This window comes from Xenopus tropicalis, chromosome 1, assembly GCF_000004195.4.
Source record: "Xenopus tropicalis strain Nigerian chromosome 1, UCB_Xtro_10.0, whole genome shotgun sequence".
NCBI classification, from domain to species: Eukaryota; Metazoa; Chordata; class Amphibia; order Anura; family Pipidae; genus Xenopus; species Xenopus tropicalis.
In genome coordinates, this window is record NC_030677.2 from 22,804,438 (window position 1) to 22,828,045 (window position 23,608).

Sequence of the window (23,608 nt, forward strand, 5' to 3'; positions counted from 1 at the left end):
CTCTCACTGTTTGGCGCAGGTCTGGAAACTTGGATGGGCTCCGAAATGGGGCGGAGAATTTGGAACTTCTCTTCCTGAAATCCCTGTAGAGTTCCTACAAGAAAAAGAAGTTTTTAGAGAGTTTATCTACTGTATTAATACACTGGGTGAGTCTCTGACATACTGCCTTGCTCTTGTCATATTTTATTTCTAACGCTTACCTTTCACTGTCTATTGAGTTCTTTCAGATTGTAAGCTCTTCTGAACAGGGCCTTCTTGTCTGTAAAATTATTGCAAGACCCCTGTTTAAATAATAAAATGACTGCTATATAAAAAAAATGATGGTGGAAAATCATTTCACTACTAGCAATAGTGACAGAAGTTATGGTGGCCAGACAAGGACCACATCTGCACATTGATGCAACCTTCCTCTGAAGGGCCTCATTTGCCTGGGGGCCAAACAGTTAGGTCATCCTAATTTGGCTCAGGGCAATGGGGGCTACATGTATCAGACGGTTATCCGATTATATATATATATATATATATATCGGATAGAAAAAATGGCCCTATCTATGATCATAGTCGTATCCATCATAGATGTAAATTTGCTTTACTACTGAAACTTCATTTATGTATGTAATCTTTTGCATCTCTTCTGCTTCTTGATACATAATTTATAATAATGCTTCCAAATACTGTATATAATATACCCTGAAAAGCCACAATCACCTGATAAAGGGAAGGCACCCTCTACTCACTCAAATGGTCTTATGGTATAGCAGGGAGACCAGATACGTATTAAGCAGTTAAGCAAATGTGACTTTAATTGACATTTAGCTGCCAATAAATTAAAGTTGCCAATAAAGAAGTTATAGGTGACAGCATGCTAACTTGTACAATATGCATTCATTCCATTAAATAATTCCCACCAACCAATATGCTAAGTATTTATTAAGGTATTTTATATACTTTATAATACTTTATATTAAGTATTTATTCTGGACCGTTCCTTTCATGTTAAACATGGAAGCTTCTCCCAGTAGCTGGGCCTCCATTGCAAGCGCCTCAGTGGGTCTTGTACCAAATCATTTATCCTTGCATTTTGGGCTATGTATTAAGTTAAGTAAATTGTACATTAACCCCCGTGTTCTCTTTGTGCCGTTCATGTACATTGTCTGACAATTTCAGGATGGACCAGTCGTACTCAGTTTGAGGAGACATGGGCCACCCTTCTTGGAGTTCTGGTGACACAGCCAATGGTAATGGACCAAGACGAGAATCAGCAAGAGGTACAGATTTTAGCGGCACAAATATCTCTAGGTTTATAGCTTTTTAAATCCCCTGCTGCGTAACTGCTAACAAAACAATCGCTTGTGCTTATTGTGCAGATATTTCTTGTAACTGTAATGGCCAGAAGGGCGATTGCTCCCTCTCCGTACATGATTAGGTATAATGAATCATGGAAAAAATGCTGTGCCTTTTTATAGCAAATGCAGGAAAGTGAAAAGCAGCCAGCTGAGTGCAGGTTTTATTCCACTGCTAAGATCAACATAGGGCAAATTTTAGTAAATTACTCAGTCTGACCCTGGCAGAGGAAATTCATCCGAATTTTTTTTTTTTGTATGATCTTCATAGGGCTGTTAGTCAGTTGGCTTCTGCTATATTGTTTCCACAGTCAGGGCCCCCAGTGCAGAAGACTGAAGGGATTGCTTTCAGTATCAGTTATATTTACACACAATTTTAAAACCAATGAATATTGGGATCAGGGCTTGAGAGTATATTAATTTATATATTTGTTTTTTTTGATTGTCATACATAAAACCAGTTGATAATTATTCAAACATAACATATAGGCCCTTTAACAACATGCTACTTGCAGTGAACAGTAGGGTAGTGCTGACCCAGGTTTCTCTCTCTGCGACCCTCCTATTGTTACTAAACTACAACTCCCAGTTATCAAGGATTTTGACAGTTGTATTTTAAAATCCACTGCAAGCCTGCATTATTATTATTATATTAATATTTGGTGTAACCTAGCTTGGCTGGATGTTAATTTGTGGATTTGTGTTTTTCAGGAAGACACAGAGAGGACCCAGATCAATGTCCTGGCAGTACAAGCCATCACATCTTTAGTCCTGAGCGCCATGACCATTACTGTAGCGGGCAACCCTGCCATCAGTTTCCTAGAGCAGCAGCCAAGGAACAAGAGCCTGAAAGCACTGGACACAAGGTAGCCATTCTCATTTCTCATTCTCTAGGGATGCCATTGTGTGCAAGGCCACTGCTTACAGAAATACAGATACACAGTTTTGTGTGTAAAGCAACAAATGTGCTTATAAATTGTATGTTCAGCCCACAGTGACTGCCAAGAAAAGGGGGCTCGTCTGCTATAAAAATATATTATTTGGAAGTGCTCTCAGATTTTGTTAATTGTTTTTTTTTTTTTCCCATCAAGGTTTGGCAGGAAACTGAGCGTTGTTAGAGGAATAGTAGAAGAGGAAATACAAGCCATGGTCTCTAAGAGGGATAATATTGCAACTCACCACTCGTGCCAAGCGTGGGATCCTGTTCCTTCCCTGTCTGCTCCAACAACAGGTAATTCTGTTGGAAAGGATCTCTGTTGTTTAAAGGCAGCCTAGAGGCCATCGTTCAATGAGAGCACACATTATTCCTACCTGCTAGATATTTATGTGTATGCTTTGTTAGCAGACACCCTATACACGCCAAAAAGCAGCCAGTTTTAAAAGAGGGCTGTATGATCTGAAATGTACTTAGCCAGCAGATCATTTATGTGTTTACTATAAATATGGGTTGTTATATGTGTGTTTTTATAGAAACCTGCAATGTTTTGGTGTATAGTTTCCCTTTAAATCTATAAGATTACAGGTAGCACATATGCTCACATCAGTTGTTACCTATACTGCAGCAGCACCAGTGTCTGATCAGCGGGCAGTTTATGGTTAAGTCCATAATTGTCCCTTTACTGTCCTAAATTCACTAAGGTAAAGGTGTCTGGTTTTTATACAGAGACCCTCAATATATCAGGGTTATTTATTAAATATTTATTAAATTGTGCCTATGCATTTCTACAGGTACTCTGATCAACCAAGAGAGGCTCTTGCTGCAGATAAACACTGAGAGGGAGATCGGGAACATGAGCTATAAATTAGGGCAGGTGAGTGACACATTAGAATCAGCCGGAAGTTTGGTTTCTTGTTGTAGTATGGCCTTGGCACCCCTCTATAGTGAATTCGGACTATGGGTGCTATGGTGGCCACTTCTATTTTGGGCAGAGATCAAAAGGCCGCTCCTTGGCCTGATTTACTCCCCTGTCACTTGACTGAGAAGCAGCGGGGATCAGCCAGCGCAGAAAATAAAATGCCCCATGGCATATAGAAAAAATACCCTTTAAGTTCTACTATCACCGCTGCTTGTGTTTTTCATTGCTTTCATGATATTTCATGATGGTATCAGGATCCTTTAGGATCCAGTGCTGTCCTAGTGGAGGTGGGAGCCTCTGGCCTACGCCTCCATTACGTCTTGCAGAGAACTTCAGAGCTTGATATTGAAGGAGCCAGAGCTATTACTGCCCAATGTCCATCCCTGCACTGTACATGAACTTGCCAGCGAATACAATACAATAATGAGTCTAGAGGAGGCGATAATTATAATATATTTATAAAATTAATAAGAAACTAATGATTTTTGTTAGAAAAATGCTATTGTAAAAATACTTACTTTGGTAACAGGAAGAAATGTTCAAAAAAGGTGGTCATCAGCTGTCAAAAATATTTTTTGTCACAAGCACATTTAGCTAATGTGCCCCAAAGTGGCCCCAACCCCAAGTCTGACTGTAAATGGAGGGTAATTAGAACCTGATACATGTAGATATGAGAGTTTAGGGCAGTGATCCCCAATCTTATACCCTTGTGAGTCACACTCAGATGTAAAAGTGTTGGTGAGCTGCACCTAGGGGTGCCAAGTAAGGGCTGGGATTGGTTATTTGGTAGCCCCTATATGGACTGGCAGCCTACAGGAGGTTCTGTTTGGCAATACATCTGGTTTTAGTGCAACCAAAGCTTGCCCCTAGCCAGGAATTCAAAAGTAAGCACCTGCTTTGAGGCCTCTGGGAGCAACATCAAAAGGGATAGTGAGCAGTATGTTGCCCCCGAGCCACTGGTTGGGGATCACTGGGTTAGGGTTTAGTTGGAAATAGACTAACCACTCATCAGCACGTGATCAAGATATATTATAACTAGAATCAAGATATATTATAACTAGAATCAAGATATATTATAACTAGTCCTTGTTCTATTTCTGAACCCGTTTCATGTTCCATATTTTTTGGCAGCCATGTTCCGTTTCCTTCAAGGCAGTGACTATCACCAAAAACTTTCTCCTTTAATGCCATGTCCCATAGTTCAGTGTTATCTGGAAGGAAGATTTATGTAGATGCTGGATCCCTTCTCTCTCTAGCCGCTGATAATAAGCCCTCTTGCACCTTCCAGGTCTCCATTCATTCCGTCTGGCTGGGGAATAACATCACCCCGCTGAGGCAAGAAGAGCTTGATGAAGACGAGGAAGATGAGAATGAAAACCCTACTCCTTCCTCACCACCCATGTCTCCAATAAACTCCAGGTCTTCTTTCAAAAACACTTCAAAGCCTTTCCTTATCTTTTAAAGGGGTAGTTCAGCTTTAAATTAACTTTTAGGGGCACATTTACTAATCCACGAATCCGAATCACGAATGGGAAAAAATCATATTGGAAACGAAAATTTTGGAAGATCGCAAATATCACGAAAATGCTTACGAAAAAATCGTATTAGTCACGATAATATTGTATTGGCGATCCGAAAATCACGAAATTTTTGTACCGAACAATTGTAAACAGCGGTAAACCTTTCCGATTTTTTCATACAAACGGCCGAAAAAGTCGTGCGCCGTACGAAAAAGTAGTGCGCCGTACGAAAAAGTCGTGCGCCGTACGAAAAAGTCGTGCGCCGTACGAAAAAGTCGTGCGCCGTACGAAAAAGGCGTGCGGACGCCCGAAAAAAATCGGCAAAAATACGCTCGGATCGTTCGCATGAACGCTCGAGCGTTCGTGCTTTCGTAAATGTGCCCCATAGAGTGATGCAGACATTGATATTCTAAGACAATTTGCAATTGGTCATTATTTTTTATTTGTTGTGGTTTTCCAGTTATTTAGAGTTTTCTTTAGCCGCTCTCCAGTTTATTTTTTGCTGGGAATATAAATAGAGGAGGGCCTATATTGAAGGATAAGTAATTAAAAGTAACAATAAAACTGTAGCCTCTCGGAGCAATAGTTTTTGGCTGCTGGGGTCACCGACCCCCCATTCAGAGTCAGAGGAGAAAGGCAAATAAATACTATAAATAATGAAGACCAGTTTCAAAGTTGCTAGGAATAGGACATTCTATAACATATTAAAAGTTAACTTAAAGTTGAACCACCCCTTTAAAGAGTGTTTCCATTCATGGATTCTGTATTTTTGATACTAGATATACGAATCTGCTTTATTTTTGTCAGTTGGGAAAGAAGCAAAGTATCAGTTTGGTTCCGCTTGCATTGCAGGAAACACCGGGCCGGTGTAGACATACACTCTTGCTCCCAGTTCCTGTTAGAGCTGTACAGCCAGTGGATCCTTCCCACCAACACAGGGAAAAAGACTCCAGCCATTCTGATCAGTGAGGTGGTGAGATCGGTGAGTATTTGCCATTGCACATGAATACAAAGTATGCTCTATGGCAGCACCGGTCAATGCACTCTCATATCTACTCTCAGTGCTGTGAGAGGTTTAAACATAGCTATAGTCTCTTTTTCCTTATTGTATGAAGCCTGGCATTCATCTTGCTATGTTTGCTTGCCTTCAGCTCCTGACGGTGTCTGATTTATTTACTGAGAGGAACCAGTTTGAGATGATGTACACAGCACTGACAGAGCTGCAGAAACAACACCCGTCGGAAGATGAAATTCTCAACCAGTATCTGGTGCCGGCCATCTGCAAAGCTGCCGCTGTGCTGGGAATGGTAAGGGAATCGCATAGCAACCCCTGAAAGCTTTGCTCTTACATGCACACAACATATTCGCTACTGTGTGAGTAATATCAGTACTGCGTATTCCGGAATGGAAATAGTCACATTCACTGTTATTTCCCCTCAGGACAAAGTTATTGCAGAGCCAGTGAGCCGGATAATAGAGACAACACTAAGAAGCACCCATATGCCGAGCCGTATCGGAGCACTACATGGGATACTGTACATCCTAGAGTGTGACCTGCTCGATGACACCGCAAAGCAGCTCATACCCGTCATCAGCGACTATCTGCTTTCCAACCTGAGAGGCATAGCACAGTAAGGGGTTGATTTACCAAAATTCGTTTTTTCCGGCCTTGAAAGTCATATAAACTCGACATGGTATAAATTCGAATTAAACTCAATCATTATTGTATTTATAAAATGTCACGATAATGCTTGAATCATTCATATGAAAATTTTGAGTTTACAATCCTGAATTTTTCAAGCCGCAACTATTGTTAAAACACGATTTTAGTAAAGGACATTCATTTCCATAAATAATCTTTTTATTTTTCCCAAACAGGAATTGCTCCAGTAGCCATTTTAGGAGCACTAGCACTCATTCTTGTGTTTCACTTAAAAGTGGGTAAAATAGAAAGCAGTGAGGGGGTTAACTTCCCCTTGAAAACGTGTGAAATAGAAAACAATGAGGGGTTGACTTCTCCTTGAAACTGGGTGAAATAGAAAAACTCAGTGGTGCTCAACAGATCAAACCTGCAAATTTATTTTGACAAAAAAGTGTTAACTAAACACTAAAACGAATTATGGGAAAAATTTCCGGAAAACTTTGAAATACCTAGAAGTGGAAAAAATCAACTTTTGCTCAAAATTGCTTAGTAAACGTTCCCCTAAGTGCCCGGGCCGTTGGGCTATGTGCCGCCTGGCCAGTGTGACATACTGTCTGTGCAGGACTAGTTCTGTTCATCTCCATTTATTTCTGCTTCACTTTTCACCAATAAGAACTAAACCCTGTGCCGAAGCCACTGCACATTTCCAAGCTTCATATGTGTTTTCCATTGCCCCATTTACTTGTCCTGAACTCCTGGTGTCAGCATTTGGCCCAAGCACCAAACAAACCTGCCTTTGCCCTGCAGTCTAGTAAGGAAGTGCTGGATTTAGTTTCTGTGTCAAAAAGGTGGGGGAAACTAAATCTTTGAGATGCCAGTCACTATGTGATAAGCACCTTGAAGGTTCATGATTTGCTTGATTCATTTCATAGTAGGGTAACCTGTGGCAACCAATCAGCATTTTGGTTTGATCATTCTTCTGCAAGGTGAATAATGAAAGCACCCATCTGACTGGTTGCTTTACTTTACTGCTACGGTGGAAATTCAGCCAATGTGTATTTATTGCTTTATGTCTATATAATACAGTGTGTGTTGTTATTTGTACAGCTGTGTGAATCTGCATAACCAGCAGCACGTCCTCGTTATGTGCGCCACGGCATTCTACTTAATTGAGAACTATCCCCTGGATGTAGGACCAGAGTTCACGTCAGGAATCATACAGGTGGGCTTGAGGCGATCGTATGCAATACAGGGACCCAGGCTGAACACTACAGGGGGCTTTGTGCAATTGTAAGGCGTATGCAAAGGGACAAAACCCACGAGTCCTTTATTACACCTGATGTTATTGTTCTTACTGATGTTAAAGGGCTGGTTCACCTTTAGGTTAATTTTTAGTTTGTTATAGAATATCCTATTCCTAGCAACTTTGTAATTGGTCTTCGTTATTTTGTTTTGAATTATTTTTCTTCTCCTTCTGATTCTTTCCATCTTCAAATTGGACTCACTGACCCCAGCAGCCAAAAAATAAAACTATTGCTCTGTAAGGTTACAATTTTATAGTTATTCTTACTTTTTTGTACCTTAACTTCCTGTTTAATATTCATATTACAGTCTCTCATTCAAACCACTGCCTGGTTGCTAGGATAGAACCCTAGCAACCATATAGGTGCCGCAATATCAAAGTAAAGAGCTTCTGAACAGAAGGTTAAATAACCGAAATACCACAAAAAATGAAGACCAATTGCAAATTATCTCAGAATATCCGTCTGTTATACTAAAAGTTAATTAAAACAACTCCTTCAAGGACATAAAGGGTTAACTGATGACATCATTTCCATTTGACCTTAAATAGCATGGCAGATTGGTTCCATCTCCCCATACCTGCGTTGTCTCTTCAGACTTGGCTCATACTGGTTTGTCCCTTTCCTCTAACAGGAGGGGGGCCTGTGCTCCCATTGCAGAAGCCCATCAGTGCACTACAGATAGGATTAAACATCGTTTGATTATTAAAAATTCTCTATCTATTTCGCTTCATTAGAGGTCAGGCAAAGATGCAGGTGAATGTAATGCAGATCCGTTTTCAAAATCCAATTATAAATGCAATTCATTCTAACCTACTTACAAACCCTTTGTGCCTGACTTCCATCATATGAAGGGCAGGATTCCAGATTCTAATCACTTTTACTCTAAGCAGCTTTACTTTGTATTCCTCCATTTATTAATTGGCTTCTCGCTACTTTCAGGTTCTGGTCGGCACCAATGGTCACATCCATATGTTAGCAATGGCAGCCTTGCCTGGAACATACCCTGTATATGTGTGCCGATCAGCAAATAATCCTCCCTTTTGTGCCAATCCAGTAGAGCAGTAGATAATTTTTTTCATGTCTTGCTTTGCCCAGATGTGCGGCGTGATGGTCTCTGGGAGTGAAGAGTCTACGCCCTCCATGGTGTACCACTGTGTCATGCGAGGATTGGAGCGCCTCCTACTGTCGGAGCAGCTGTCCCGGCTGGATGGGGAAGCGCTAGTGAAACTGAGTGTGGACAGAGTGAATATGCACAGCCCTCACCGGGCAATGACGGCACTAGGACTGATGCTCACCTGCATGTACACAGGTGGGGGTTGGCTCTGACCGCGTATGTCTTTAGGCAGAGCATGTGTGTTGTGATTGGGTGTGTGTCTGTGTATGTGTAGGGAAGGATATACAGAATAAATGTGCTGATTTAGAAGAGCAGAGTGCACAAGCGTAGTCCGTTCCTGGATAAATTCCTAGAATCGGTAGCGTGAGAGGATATTTGGAATAAACAAAGTAAAGCACATTTACATTTGTTGTGCATGCCTACAGAGCAATGCATATATATATATATTAGCCAGTGGCTTCCCATACCAACTGTATTAAGCACAGTATCCGTGCAACTGGCTTAACTTTAGAACCCTGCCTACCTGTGCTTCTTTCTGTATAGAGCAGGTCTGGGATTCAAAATAGTCCCTGGCATTCCAAGTACCCAGAGGCCCAAATGCCCCCCAGCAGCCCAATAAATAGTGAGTGTCTGTGGCATCTTACAGCAGCCCCTCTGGCATTTGCCAGAACTCACAGATTGCCAGTCCAGGCCTGATATAGAGATCATTCCTGTATCACTGCTATTCCAAGGGAACGGATACATGGTACATACTTGCTCTTTCTGCTCATTCACCCCCCACAAAGCTTTATTATAATTGGGACCTATGCCTTATTCATTAAGCGCTGATAAAAGCCAAACTGAAATGTGATGATAACAGTAGGGAGTTACTTTTGTCTCTGCAGGAAAAGAGAAAATCAGCCCAGGCCGCGCCACAGAGCCCAGTCCTGCAGCTCCAGACAGCGAGTCTGTCATTGTAGCCATGGAGAGAGTCTCTGTGCTGTTTGACAGGTAATAAAGGAGCAAAGCCATGTTGTTTTACCTTTCTGCACACTCCCTCTGTTCCTATAGAGAAAAAAAAGAAAAATGTATTTATTTAGTTTTTAAAAAAAAAAAAAGTCCCCCAGCCTGAGCCGGGAATGCGGGCACTACTGTGCCACCCATTGTGGGTTTTCTCTGGGTAATTGTCCTTCTGTGGGTTTCCTCTTATAATTCAAAAACATACCGGCAGGTTAACTGGCTTCTGAGTCCCTGCCTCCATCTCTCCCAGGGCCCCTGCCTCCATCTCTCCCACGACCTACCTATATCTCTCCCAGGGCCCTTGCCTCCATCTCTCCCAGGGCCCCTGCCTCCATCTCTCCCACGACCTACCTATATCTCTCCCAGGGCCCTTGCCTCCATCTCTCCCAGGGCCCCTGCCTCCATCTCTCCCACGACCTACCTATATCTCTCCCAGGGCCCTTGCCTCCATCTCTCCCAGGACGCCTGCCTCCATCTCTCCCAGGGCCCCTGCCTCCATCTCTCCCAGGGCCCCTGCCTCCATCTCTCCCAGGACGCCTGCCTCCATCTCTCCCAGGGCCCCTGCCTCCATCTCTCCCAGGACGCCTGCCTCCATCTCTCCCAGGGCCCCTGCCTCCATCTCTCCCAGGACGCCTGCCTCCATCTCTCCCAGGGCCCCTGCCTCCATCTTTCCCAGGGCTCATGCCCACACCTCTCCCAGGGCGCCTGCCTCCATCTCTCCCAGGGCTCATGCCCACACCTCTCTCGGGGTGCCTGCCTCCATCTCTCCCAGTGCATGTAACTAGTACAGAGAACTGAGACTGAACTCTGCTCTCTCCCTCAGTGGAATTGCATGAGATGTAATTGAATTGTAACTCTGATTACTGTGCTGATCCCAGTTGGAGCAGAGGGAGAGGTATAGAATGTCTATCACCCGTGGTTCATTAATCTGCTGTCACTGAGGAGAGCTGCGCTGCACTCTCTCACCTGTCTCTCTCTGTCTCTGCTCATTACAGGATAAGGAAAGGATTCCCCTTTGAAGCCCGGGTGGTAGCGAGGATCCTTCCACAGTTTTTAGATGATTTCTTCCCCCCACAAGACGTGATGAACAAGGTCATCGGGGAGTTTTTATCCAACCAGCAGCCCTACCCACAGTTCATGGCGACGGTTGTTTACAAGGTACATGTGAGCAGAACTACTGACAATCTCCCAGCAGTCATTGCTCCTGTGTATATTTGTGTATATGGCAGAGTAGACTTTACACTCAGAATACATTTGGGAATGGAAACCATGAGCTTCACTCCCAGTCACCGCTTCTGCTTCACTCACCTTGGAGAATCCTAAACAGAAGGAATCATATTTTAATCATATTGAATGATTCTGATTCAGCAGTCTGTCCCTTTATTATTCATTAAAGGGATTGTTCACCTTTGAGTTAACTTTTAGTATGATGTAGAGAGAGGTTTTAATTTTTTATTACTTGTGTTTTTTTAATTATTGCACTTTTTTGTTCAGCAACTTCATTTTGTAATTTTAACAGCTATCTGGTTGCTAGGGTCCAAATTACCTTAGTAACCAGGCAGTGTTTTGAGTGAGAACCCGGAATATAAAAAGGAGAGGGACTGAATAGAAAGATAAGTGATACAAAGTAACAATAAAACTGGAGCCTCACAGAGCAATGGTTTTGGGCTGCCGGGGTCAGTGACCCCCATTTGAAAGCTGGAAAAAGAGAGAAGAGGAAGGCAAATAATGAAAAAACTGTGCAAAATAAGTGATGAGGACCAATTCAAAAGTTGATTAGGATTAACCATTTTAAAACATACTAAAAGTTAACTTTTAAGGGGTAGTTCACCTTTAAATTGACTTTTAGTATGATGTAGACATTGACATTCTAAGACAATTTGCAATTGGTCTTCATTTTTAATGATTTTCAGGTACTTAGCTCTGTGTTCAGCAGCTATCTGGTTGCTAGGGTGTAATTTACCCTAGCAACCAGGCAGTTGTTTGATTAAGAGTTGGGAATTCTGTGGGTTCAGGCAAATGCCAGAGGGGCTGCTGTCAGATGCCATAGGCAGTCACTATTTATTGGGCTGCTGGGGGGCTGTTTGACTCTGTAGTTGGGGGGGATTGGGTAACGATGTTCCCTTTGCTGCCTGCCTTCAGTGTCCTGTTACTGTTGGGCTGAATCTTCTCTCCCTGTGTGTGTCCAGGTGTTTCAGACATTGCATGCCACCGGGCAGTCGTCTATGGTGCGTGATTGGGTCATGCTGTCTCTCTCCAACTTCACCCAGAGAACCCCCGTTGCCATGGCCATGTGGAGCCTTTCCTGCTTTTTTGTCAGTGCTTCCACCAGCAAGTGGATTTCTGCCATGTATCCTTTATATTTATTACGGCCTCCCCCTGCCATAGAGCGCCCATTGGTTTACATTCCCCTCGCACTCTCCCAGCTAGAAACCTGTCTGAGCCCGGCTGCTCCATAAAGGCTGTGTGCGGCCGGAGCAGGGAAACATACGCTAAAGGGGAGAGAAACTCTCTTCTGAAGTCATTTTTATTTTACACTTAACCAAACATAGAAAGGGCTGCCATCCCCTTCAAGCATATATTTTTACTGACAGTTTTGCACACTCCATTGGGCCCTATTTGCATTTAATCACAGCTTCACGTGGTTGTAGCTTTCACCAGAAAATGCAGTAACAGCGCCCCTAGTGGCTGTAAGGATGGGGCTTTTACTTGTTTGTAGTTCCATAAGGTAAGTTCTGGCATTTTCTGGACACTACCCAGGTTCTGACTGGGCAATAGTCCCAGCTGGTCATTGGCTCAACAGGGTGATCCATACAAGAGACCTGCAATTTTCAGGGTATAATTTCCCTTTTAACACTTTAACCCCCTATATTTAATAACAGGCACTAAGTTTGCCCAGGAGCAGTAACCTATAGCAACCAATCAGCAGGTGGAATTTACTGGTCACCTGTTTAAAAGCAACATCTTATTTGTTGCTATGGGTTACTGCTCCTGGGCAAACTTAGTGCCTGTTATTTCATATAGGGGGTTTAAGTGTTAAAAGGGAAATTATACCCTGAACATTGCAGGTCTCTATTAAAAAGTATATATTTTTCTACTAGTATGTGCCCATTAATAATGCCATTTGTATCCCTATGGCTCATATGAGGCACTGTGCTGAAGGGCACGCATACATGCTAAGTTGCATCAACCAATAAATGGACAGAGGTGGGATTTTGCTCCCACAACTTCCTGTTCCAGTTATTTCCTGTCCCATAAGGCAGTATTCAGGAGTCTCAGTGGTATTGTTGTACAGGAAATGCTTCATTGCTGGTTTTCCTCTTAACCCAGCGCCTCAGTCTCCCACACGTCATTAGCAGAATGGGAAAGTCGGAGCCGGTAGATGTGAATTTATTTTGCCTGGTGGCCATAGACTTCTACAAACATCAGATTGATGAAGAACTGGACCGGAGATCCTTCCAGTCAGTGTTTGAGCTGGTCGCCTCCCCCGGGAGCCCCTATTACCGGCTGCTCTTGTGTTTACAGAACGTGCATAAGATCACTGTGTTCTGATTGGGTCGGCAGTGAATCCACCCTTGAGAACGCATGCATGGGCCTGATATCCCCGGCACAGAGGCTTCTGGGTAATAAAAGACCCTCACCAAATGGAAGTGGAGCTTCTGTAGCCGGGCACTTGGCACTCATTCTGCACTGAATGTTTTTGTAAATACCTTCTGATGATAAATTTGCTTTATTAACGTGAGCGTAAATATCACACATTGGCACATTTATGGTAGGGGCGGGTCTGTAACATCGCAAAGCCACACTAAAAATAAAGGACAACTACCAACTCAGTCCAACAAGCCATTCAGTAGATTCACTCGGCATCTTTTGTGAGACCTTTGTATCCGTCTGTCGCGTCTACTAGAGATCTTGTGACGACGCCCAGTAGAGCGTTAGATCTGTCACTTCCAACTTGAATGGCATAGAGAGAGAGATCTGGTTATGGGTGTTTGTGGGTGTGGCCTAATGATGGAACATTGTAGGTTGTTTTTTTTTTTGTCCTTAGCATCAGTGGGCGGGGACATGCGCAAACCCAGCTCCGCACTAACCTTCCAATTCCTCATAATTTGAGTATTATTATACAAGGGAACGACATTTATCCTGGGACTTCTGTAGCAAAGGGACCCCCAAAAGACAAAAAGATGTAAAACAAATTTATCGTATTCCAACTAATACATATTTTCAGTATATACATTAGGGATGTCCAATCTGAATCCCTCTAGCTGTTATTAATGGAAACCCTCCGAACAAATTCATGTTTTATTGCTCCGGCGCCACCTGCTGTTCATTTCTGCAGATTGGACTCTGTCGGCTGAAATTTGAGTTATTGAAAACAGGAAAGTCCTGTGATGTTATTCAGCTTCCATCTGACCAGAGAAAGTCAGGTGACCCTTCTCTGCCACTCACTGTATTTTCTGGACAGAACGACATCACAAGTTTTTTTTTCTCTAAATTCATTTCTTACTGACAACCATCCTGTAATAAGCAGTTCTCTACTCCTATTTAGGTCCTGGCTAGGAACTTTATGGGCGGAAAGGAAGGAACAGTTGGCCATTTCTTAATGCTAAAGGGTTAGACCATTGGTTCCCCACTATAGGGCTGGCCCCTCCTCATTGGGGCTCGCAGTCTTGTTTTTCTTCTAGGTATTCTGGAAGCCCATCTTAAAGTCAATCAGAGCAAAAGTTTGGCTGATGGTTTGGTTTTAAATATAAATGCAACTGTGGCTGAAAAAAATCTTGTTGAATGTTGGGCCTCCAAGGGGGGTGCCTGGACCTATAAGTCAGAAACCCTTTGGGTATATTGTCATCCTTAAGGAAGGTAACAGTTCATTATATTTATATGCAGACAAAACCCTTTTACACTGGGGTTTTACTTGCCCTTTACTGTAAACTACAGGACTTGTGCCTGGTATCTGAATAACACATGGGCACGTTTGGGGGCAGGCCAGGCAGATGTAGGATGTTTTACAGGTAGGAAATTACTACAAAGTTTGCTGGGGAGCTGGTAAGGATTTAGTTTCCAGAGTGACATGGGCACTTTGACCAACAGCGCCCTCTGGTGGAGAATAGCAGCATTCCAACCCCCCTCCTGGCCACTTGTCATGCTGCTCTTGCTGCTCAGTGAGAAAGTGGCCCCTAGCTCTGCTCCCATCAGTAGCTGGCCAACCTGTAGTGTCAGAGGGAAGCATATGGCGCAGTCTCCTGGCAGTAACTGGTGGGACTGGAAGTGGTGGCATTGCAGCCCATTAATGAGTAGTGTGGTGCAGTTAATACTATTTCCCACTGCACATCCCTGTGTTGGAACCATAGAATGCAACCTGTTGTTGGCCCCAGCCTTCTGTAGAACCATCCTAGCAATGGGGGGAGTCAGTGGTGTCCCTGGGCATCCCCCACAAATTGGCCTGAGAAGAGAGTCCCCCCAAAGACAGGAGGAGGAGAACAGGAAAGGAGAAGGGGGCAGTAAGTGAGGAGCACAAAGCAAAATCCCCCCTAGTTCTATTAGTATGAGGTTGGGTCATTGCATTTTTAATCTATAAAATGCAGGTAAAGTTATCAGGACATTCTCTGGTTATATACCAGCTCCCTAAAGGAATATTCTGGGTGGGGAGGTTGATTTCCCCTATAGGGGGAGGAGACTGTGAGACTCACAACACATAACTAACACGGGTGCACCAAACTCCATACTTAAATATTTGTGTATTTAGAATAGTATATCTGTGTGTGTGTGATTGTATGGGGGCCACTGGGTGGAAAAAGTCCAGTGGGAAAATAAAAACGACCCTTTCATTGCCAGGCAGGGTAGAATCCATGTTTTCGGGTTTCCACTAGGCAGCTGTGGGTTCTCTGGCAACACGCGGCATGCAAAGGGTTAATGCTAATAATGCTAATTACGATGTTTGTGCTTTTGTTGTACCTACTCTGAACACTAAGACTGGCAAATTTTCTATTATTTTTGTGATCCTATTTTTCCCTGTATGAATGGGCAACTGGATTATGTGTCCACTGTAACCCGCCATTAGTGTGTCCAGTCCCGCCCACATCTTATGTTTCAGATTCTGTGCCCCGCCCACTGAGTGCGCTCTACCATAGGCAGCTGTGGTCTCCTTGCTGCTGCAAGTTGCCTTATAAGCTGTTTATTTGCCCCTCTCCTGCAGTCCTGAGCCTGACAATGACCCCAAAAGCTTATATTTTTCAACATTAGGCTCCTCCCAGTCCACGCCCATGACATGAGAAATATGCCCACAACATACTTCAGCTTGGAACAGCGGGACGTGAGGCTCGGTACTAATATATTGTGCATTTCTGATGTGACGCCTTTAGGATGTGCATGGGATTCGCTTCATCTCAGCCCGCTCCGTGCCCATCATTGGGGCCTCCTATCACTTCTGTTGTTACCACTTTTGTTTTCTGCGCAACGTTACAGTAAGTGAAAGAGAAGCATTCCGGGCCGCTCACAGACAAGTACTGAGTACTGTTACTCCTGTATGGGTGCCATGATAGACTGACGTCTTGAGCCCTGTGTTCCCAAGGTGCAGAGAGGAGAGATATATATATATATTTAGATGTATGTTTCAATGAAAGATTGCTGGTTATATTTCGTACAATATTAAAGGAGCATTAAATTATCCATTGTTTTACTCTTTACCCTTCCTGCTTGTTTCTTATTTCTGTTACATAGTTACATTGGGTTGAAAAAAGTCCATCAAGTTCAACCCTTCCTAGCAAACCCCAGTGCACATATATATATATGCTTTAGAAAAAGATGCCGCACTCACAGGACTTAGTGCAAAATCAAAAGTTCATTTATTAGTTCAAACGTTACACTGTGTAACGTTTGAACTAATAAATGAACTTTTGATTTTGCACTAAGTCCTGTGAGTGCGGCATCTTTTTCTAAAGCATGTTGTTCTGAGTTTTGATTCTGCACCCAGGCATCCTTTGCTCAACTTTGACATGAGTGCCGGCTTTGGTAAATGAAGATATTATATATATATATACACACACTCATACCAACCTATCTATCCACTCACATACAGACCCACACTGACCTATCTATACACTCACATACAGACCCATACTGACCTATCTATCCACTCACATACAGACCCACACTGACCTATCTATCCACTCACATACAGACCCACACTGACCTATCTATCCACTCACATACAGACCCATACTGACCTATCCACTCACATACAGACCCACACTGACCTATCTATCCACTCACATACAGACCCATACTGACCTATCTATCCACTCACACACAGACCCATACTGACCTATCTATCCACTCACATACAGACCCACACTGACCTATCTATCCACTCACATACAGACCCATACTGACCTATCTATCCACTCACATACAGACCCATACTGACCTATCTATCCACTCACATACAGACCCACACTGACCTATCTATCCACTCACATACAGACCCACACTGACCTATCTATACACTCACATACAGACCCATACTGACCTATCTATCCACTCACATACAGACCCACACTGACCTATCTATCCACTCACATACAGACCCACACTGACCTATCCACTCACATACAGACCCACACTGACCTATCTATCCACTCACATACAGACCCATACTGCCTTCTATCCACTCACATACAGACCCACACTGACCTATCTATACACTCACATACAGACCCACACTGACCTATCTATCCACTCACATACAGACCCACACTGACCTATCTATCCACTCACATACAGACCCACACTGACCTATCTATCCACTCACATACAGACCCACACTGACCTATCTATCCACTCACATACAGACCCACACTGACCTATCTATCCACTCACATACAGACCCACACTGACCTATCTATCCACTCACATACAGACCCACACTGACCTATCTATCCACTCACATACAGACCCACACTGACCTATCTATCCACTCACATACAGACCCATACTGACCTATCTATACACTCACATACAGACCCATACTGACCTATCTATCCACTCACATACAGACCCACACTGACCTATCTATCCACTCACATACAGACCCACACTGACCTATCTATCCACTCACATACAGACCCATACTGACCTATCCACTCACATACAGACCCACACTGACCTATCTATCCACTCACATACAGACCCATACTGACCTATCTATCCACTCACATACAGACCCATACTGACCTATCCACTCACATACAGACCCATACTGACCTATCTATCCACTCACACACAGACCCATACTGACCTATCTATCCACTCACATACAGACCCACACTGACCTATCTATCCACTCACATACAGACCCATACTGACCTATCTATCCACTCACATACAGACCCATACTGACCTATCTATCCACTCACATACAGACCCACACTGACCTATCTATCCACTCACATACAGACCCACACTGACCTATCTATACACTCACATACAGACCCATACTGACCTATCTATCCACTCACATACAGACCCACACTGACCTATCTATCCACTCACATACAGACCCACACTGACCTATCCACTCACATACAGACCCACACTGACCTATCTATCCACTCACATACAGACCCATACTGACCTATCTATCCACTCACATACAGACCCATACTGACCTATCTATACACTCACATACAGACCCACACTGACCTATCTATACACTCACATACAGACCCACACTGACCTATCTATCCACTCACATACAGACCCACACTGACCTATCTATCCACTCACATACAGACCCACACTGACCTATCTATCCACTCACATACAGACCCACACTGACCTATCTATCCACTCACAGACCCACACTGACCTATCCACTCACATACAGACCCACACTGACCTATCCACTCACATACAGACCCACACTGACCTATCTATCCACTCACATACAGACCCACACTGACCTATCTATACACTCACATACAGACCCACACTGACCTATCTATACACTCACATACAGACCCACACTGACCTATCTATCCACTCACATACAGACCCATACTGACCTATCTATCCACTCACACACAGACCCACACTGACCTATCTATCCACTCACAGACCCACACTGACCTATCCACTCACATACAGACCCACACTGACCTATCCACTCACATACAGACCCACACTGACCTATCTATCCACTCACATACAGACCCACACTGACCTATCCACTCACATACAGACCCACACTGACCTATCCACTCACATACAGACCCACACTGACCTATCTATCCACTCACATACAGACCCACACTGACCTATCTATACACTCACATACAGACCCACACTGACCTATCTATCCACTCACATACAGACCCATACTGACCTATCTATCCACTCACACACAGACCCACACTGACCTATCTATCCACTCACAGACCCACACTGACCTATCCACTCACATACAGACCCACACTGACCTATCCACTCACATACAGACCCCACACTGACCTATCCACTCACATACAGACCCATACTGACCTATCTATCCACTCACATACAGACCCACACTGACCTATCTATACACTCACATACAGACCCATACTGACCTATCTATCCACTCACATACAGACCCACACTGACCTATCTATACACTCACATACAGACCCACACTGACCTATCTATCCACTCACATACAGACCCACACTGACCTATCTATCCACTCACATACAGACCCACACTGACCTATCTATACACTCACATACAGACCCACACTGACCTATCTATCCACTCACATACAGACCCACACTGACCTATCTATCCACTCACATACAGACCCACACTGACCTATCTATCCACTCACATACAGACCCACACTGACCTATCTATCCACTCACATACAGACCCACACTGACCTATCTATCCACTCACATACAGACCCACACTGACCTATCTATCCACTCACAGACCCACACTGACCTATCCACTCACATACAGACCCACACTGACCTATCCACTCACATACAGACCCACACTGACCTATCTATCCACTCACATACAGACCCACACTGACCTATCTATACACTCACATACAGACCCATACTGACCTATCTATCCACTCACATACAGACCCACACTGACCTATCTATACACTCACATACAGACCCATACTGACCTATCTATCCACTCACATACAGACCCACACTGACCTATCTATACACTCACATACAGACCCACACTGACCTATCTATCCACTCACATTACAGACCCACACTGACCTATCTATCCACTCACATACAGACCCACACTGACCTATCTATCCACTCACATACAGACCCACACTGACCTATCTATACACTCACATACAGACCCACACTGACCTATCTATCCACTCACATACAGACCCACACTGACCTATCTATCCACTCACATACAGACCCACACTGACCTATCTATACACTCACATACAGACCCACACTGACCTATCTATCCACTCACATACAGACCCACACTGACCTATCTATACACTCACATACAGACCCACACTGACCTATCTATCCACTCACATACAGACCCACACTGACCTATCTATCCACTCACATACAGACCCACACTGACCTATCTATCCACTCACATACAGACCCACACTGACCTATCTATCCACTCACATACAGACCCACACTGACCTATCTATCACTCACAGACCCACACTGACCTATCCACTCACATACAGACCCACACTGACCTATCCACTCACATACAGACCCACACTGACCTATCTATCCACTCACATACAGACCCACACTGACCTATCTATACACTCACATACAGACCCATACTGACCTATCTATCCACTCACATACAGACCCACACTGACCTATCTATACACTCACATACAGACCCATACTGACCTATCTATCCACTCACATACAGACCCACACTGACCTATCTATACACTCACATACAGACCCACACTGACCTATCTATACACTCACATACAGACCCACACTGACCTATCTATCCACTCACATACAGACCCACACTGACCTATCTATCCACTCACATACAGACCCACACTGACCTATCTATCCACTCACAGACCCACACTGACCTATCCACTCACATACAGACCCACACTGACCTATCCACTCACATACAGACCCACACTGACCTATCTATCCACTCACATACAGACCCATACTGACCCATCTATCCACTCACATACAGACCCATACTGACCTATCTATCCACTCACATACAGACCCACACTGACCCATCTATCCACTCACATACAGACCCATACTGACCCATCTATCCACTCACATACAGACCCATACTGACCTATCTATCCACTCACATACAGACCCACACTGACCTATCTATCCACTCACATACAGACCCACACTGACCTATCTATCCACTCACATACAGACCCACACTGACCTATCTATCCACTCACATACAGACCCACACTGACCTATCTATCCACTCACATACAGACCCACACTGACCTATCTATCCACTCACATACAGACCCACACTGACCTATCTATCCACTCACATACAGACCCATACTGACCTATCTATCCACTCACATACAGACCCACACTGACCTATCTATCCACTCACATACAGACCCATACTGACCTATCTATCCACTCACACACAGACCCACACTGACCTATCTATCCACTCACATACAGACCCACACTGACCTATCTATACACTCACATACAGACCCACACTGACCTATCTATACACTCACATACAGACCCATACTGACCTATCTATCCACTCACATACAGACCCATACTGACCTATCCACTCACATACAGACCCACACTGACCTATCCACTCACATACAGACCCACACTGACCCATCTATCCACTCACATACAGACCCATACTGACCTATCTATCCACTCACATACAGACCCACACTGACCTATCTATCCACTCACATACAGACCCACATTGACCTATCTATCCACTCACATACATAAACCATATATACAAACATTAATACTAACTGTAGATATTAGTATCACAATAGCCTTGGATATTCTGCTTGTTCAAGAACACACCAAGACCCCTCTTATAGGCATTAACAGAATCTGGCATTCCCCAACCTCACTCCCCTCACCGTGAGGAACCCCCGACACTGCTGCAACTGAAAGTTCTGTTCCTCTAATCTAAAGGGGGGGGTCTTTGGTACTCTGATTGTGTATCAGAGTAATCATGTCCCCTCGCAAGCGCCTCTTTTCCAGTGAAAACAACCCCAACCCTGACAGTCTAATCTCATAGTTTAACCCTTCCATCCCCTTTACCAGTTTAGTTGCAGTCTCTGCACTCTCTCCAGCTCATTAATATCCTTCTTAAGGACTGGAGCCCAAAACTGCACTGCATACTCAAGATGAGGCCTTACCAGGGACCTATAAAGGGGCAAAAATATGTTTTCATCCCTTGAGTCATTAATAAACAAGTTAAAAAGCAAAGGACCAAGGACTGACCCCTGCGGTACTCCACTAACAACAATTAGAAAATGTTCCATTTACCACCACTCTTTGTACTCTATCCTTTAGCCAGTTTTCTATCTAACTTTCTGTGCAGCACTGTATCAAACGCTTTAGCAAAGTCCAAGTAGATGACATCAACTGCCATTCCAGCATCAAGGTTCCTACTCACCTCCTCATAAAAGGCGACTAAATTAGTCTGGCAAGATCTGTTACGCATAAACCCATGCTGGCACAAACTAATAGTATTGTGAACTGCAATGTATTCAACTATCCTATCCCTTATTACCCCTTCCAAAAGTTTTCCTTCTACCGATGTCAGACTAACAGGCCTATAGTTTTCAGGCTGAGAACGGGATCCCTTTTAATATAACGGCACCACATTAGCAATCCGCCAGTCTCTCGGCACCATGCCAGACCTCAATGAATCCTGAAAAATTAAATGAAGAGAACGGTAGGTGAGATGGGTTGATAGGGAAGGGTGGGTGGGAAGGGGATGTATCAAGGGCACATGTCTATTGCAGTCCAACATATGGGCTACAGCTGTTGACATCACAGACTATGTCTGTGTGTAATGGGCACCCTCTTCCAGGGTGGGTGCCAAAGCTCTCGCTAAAGGAGGCATCTGCTCTGCCCCCCCCCCCCCCCTTGACAACTGATGAAGTGGAAATCATTAGCACAGCTTATCTTCCTGAATTCCATTGTTGGGGTAACTAAGAGGGCAAGCACCCCACCCCCCCACCCCATGGCTTCCCATCTCCCTCCCTGATGTCAGTTATGATGTCATACATGTGATGTCACAGATCAGGGTTCTGCTCCAGGTGACCAAGTAACAAAGGAGATGACATCTGACATCTGTATTTACACACCCTGAAGCTGTGAAAACCCCAACAGGGTGGAACATGGGAGATTTATTTGAGCCATAACAAAACAAGCAGCAAAGAGCTCAGATGCCAGCAAATGAATGGCACCGACCCACTCAGGGTGTGAAGGGCACGTGGCCGGAAAGGGACTGGCGCCAGTAAGTGATAAAAGATGTGCCCGACCCATCATGGCTGGGAGGCAGCCGAAACGTTCCGCTCTGAGCAGATGTACGGTCTGGAGGTGCCATGAGCGGGACTTGGCTCAAGGGGGCGCTGTCAATCATTATTTAAAAACTGCCTCTGTAGAACTCTGGGAACTTCTGTAACATGGGGTGGCATTCATATCCCTGTGCCACTGGGTTTTGGTTTGTTTTAGTCTGAGCCCCCATTAATCCAAAGTGTGTCCTTAGTAATTAGTTTATAACGAGGTTACTGACATTGGAAAACACTCACTGTTC

The 23,608-nt window shown here is 44.1% G+C and overlaps 1 protein-coding gene across 4 annotated transcripts in view; it reads left to right on the forward strand.

Moving 5' to 3' along the window:
• The window catches only part of htt (huntingtin), an 85,006-nt gene extending 68,542 nt beyond the window's left edge, over positions 1-16,464 (forward strand). For all 4 annotated transcript variants that reach the window (XM_031895313.1, XM_031895314.1, XM_012955737.3 and 1 more), the window contains 15 exons: positions 20-146; positions 1,168-1,268; positions 2,055-2,209; positions 2,435-2,574; positions 3,072-3,154; positions 4,488-4,618; positions 5,572-5,701; positions 5,871-6,026; positions 6,160-6,350; positions 7,469-7,583; positions 8,761-8,974; positions 9,664-9,769; positions 10,774-10,936; positions 11,968-12,128; positions 13,117-16,464. In XM_031895313.1, the coding sequence (XP_031751173.1) occupies positions 20-146; positions 1,168-1,268; positions 2,055-2,209; positions 2,435-2,574; positions 3,072-3,154; positions 4,488-4,618; positions 5,572-5,701; positions 5,871-6,026; positions 6,160-6,350; positions 7,469-7,583; positions 8,761-8,974; positions 9,664-9,769; positions 10,774-10,936; positions 11,968-12,128; positions 13,117-13,330 (2,187 nt within the window). In that variant the 3' untranslated portion in view covers positions 13,331-16,464. The remainder of the gene's footprint in view (positions 1-19; positions 147-1,167; positions 1,269-2,054; positions 2,210-2,434; positions 2,575-3,071; positions 3,155-4,487; positions 4,619-5,571; positions 5,702-5,870; positions 6,027-6,159; positions 6,351-7,468; positions 7,584-8,760; positions 8,975-9,663; positions 9,770-10,773; positions 10,937-11,967; positions 12,129-13,116) is intronic.
• The last annotated feature ends 7,144 nt before the right edge of the window (positions 16,465-23,608 follow it).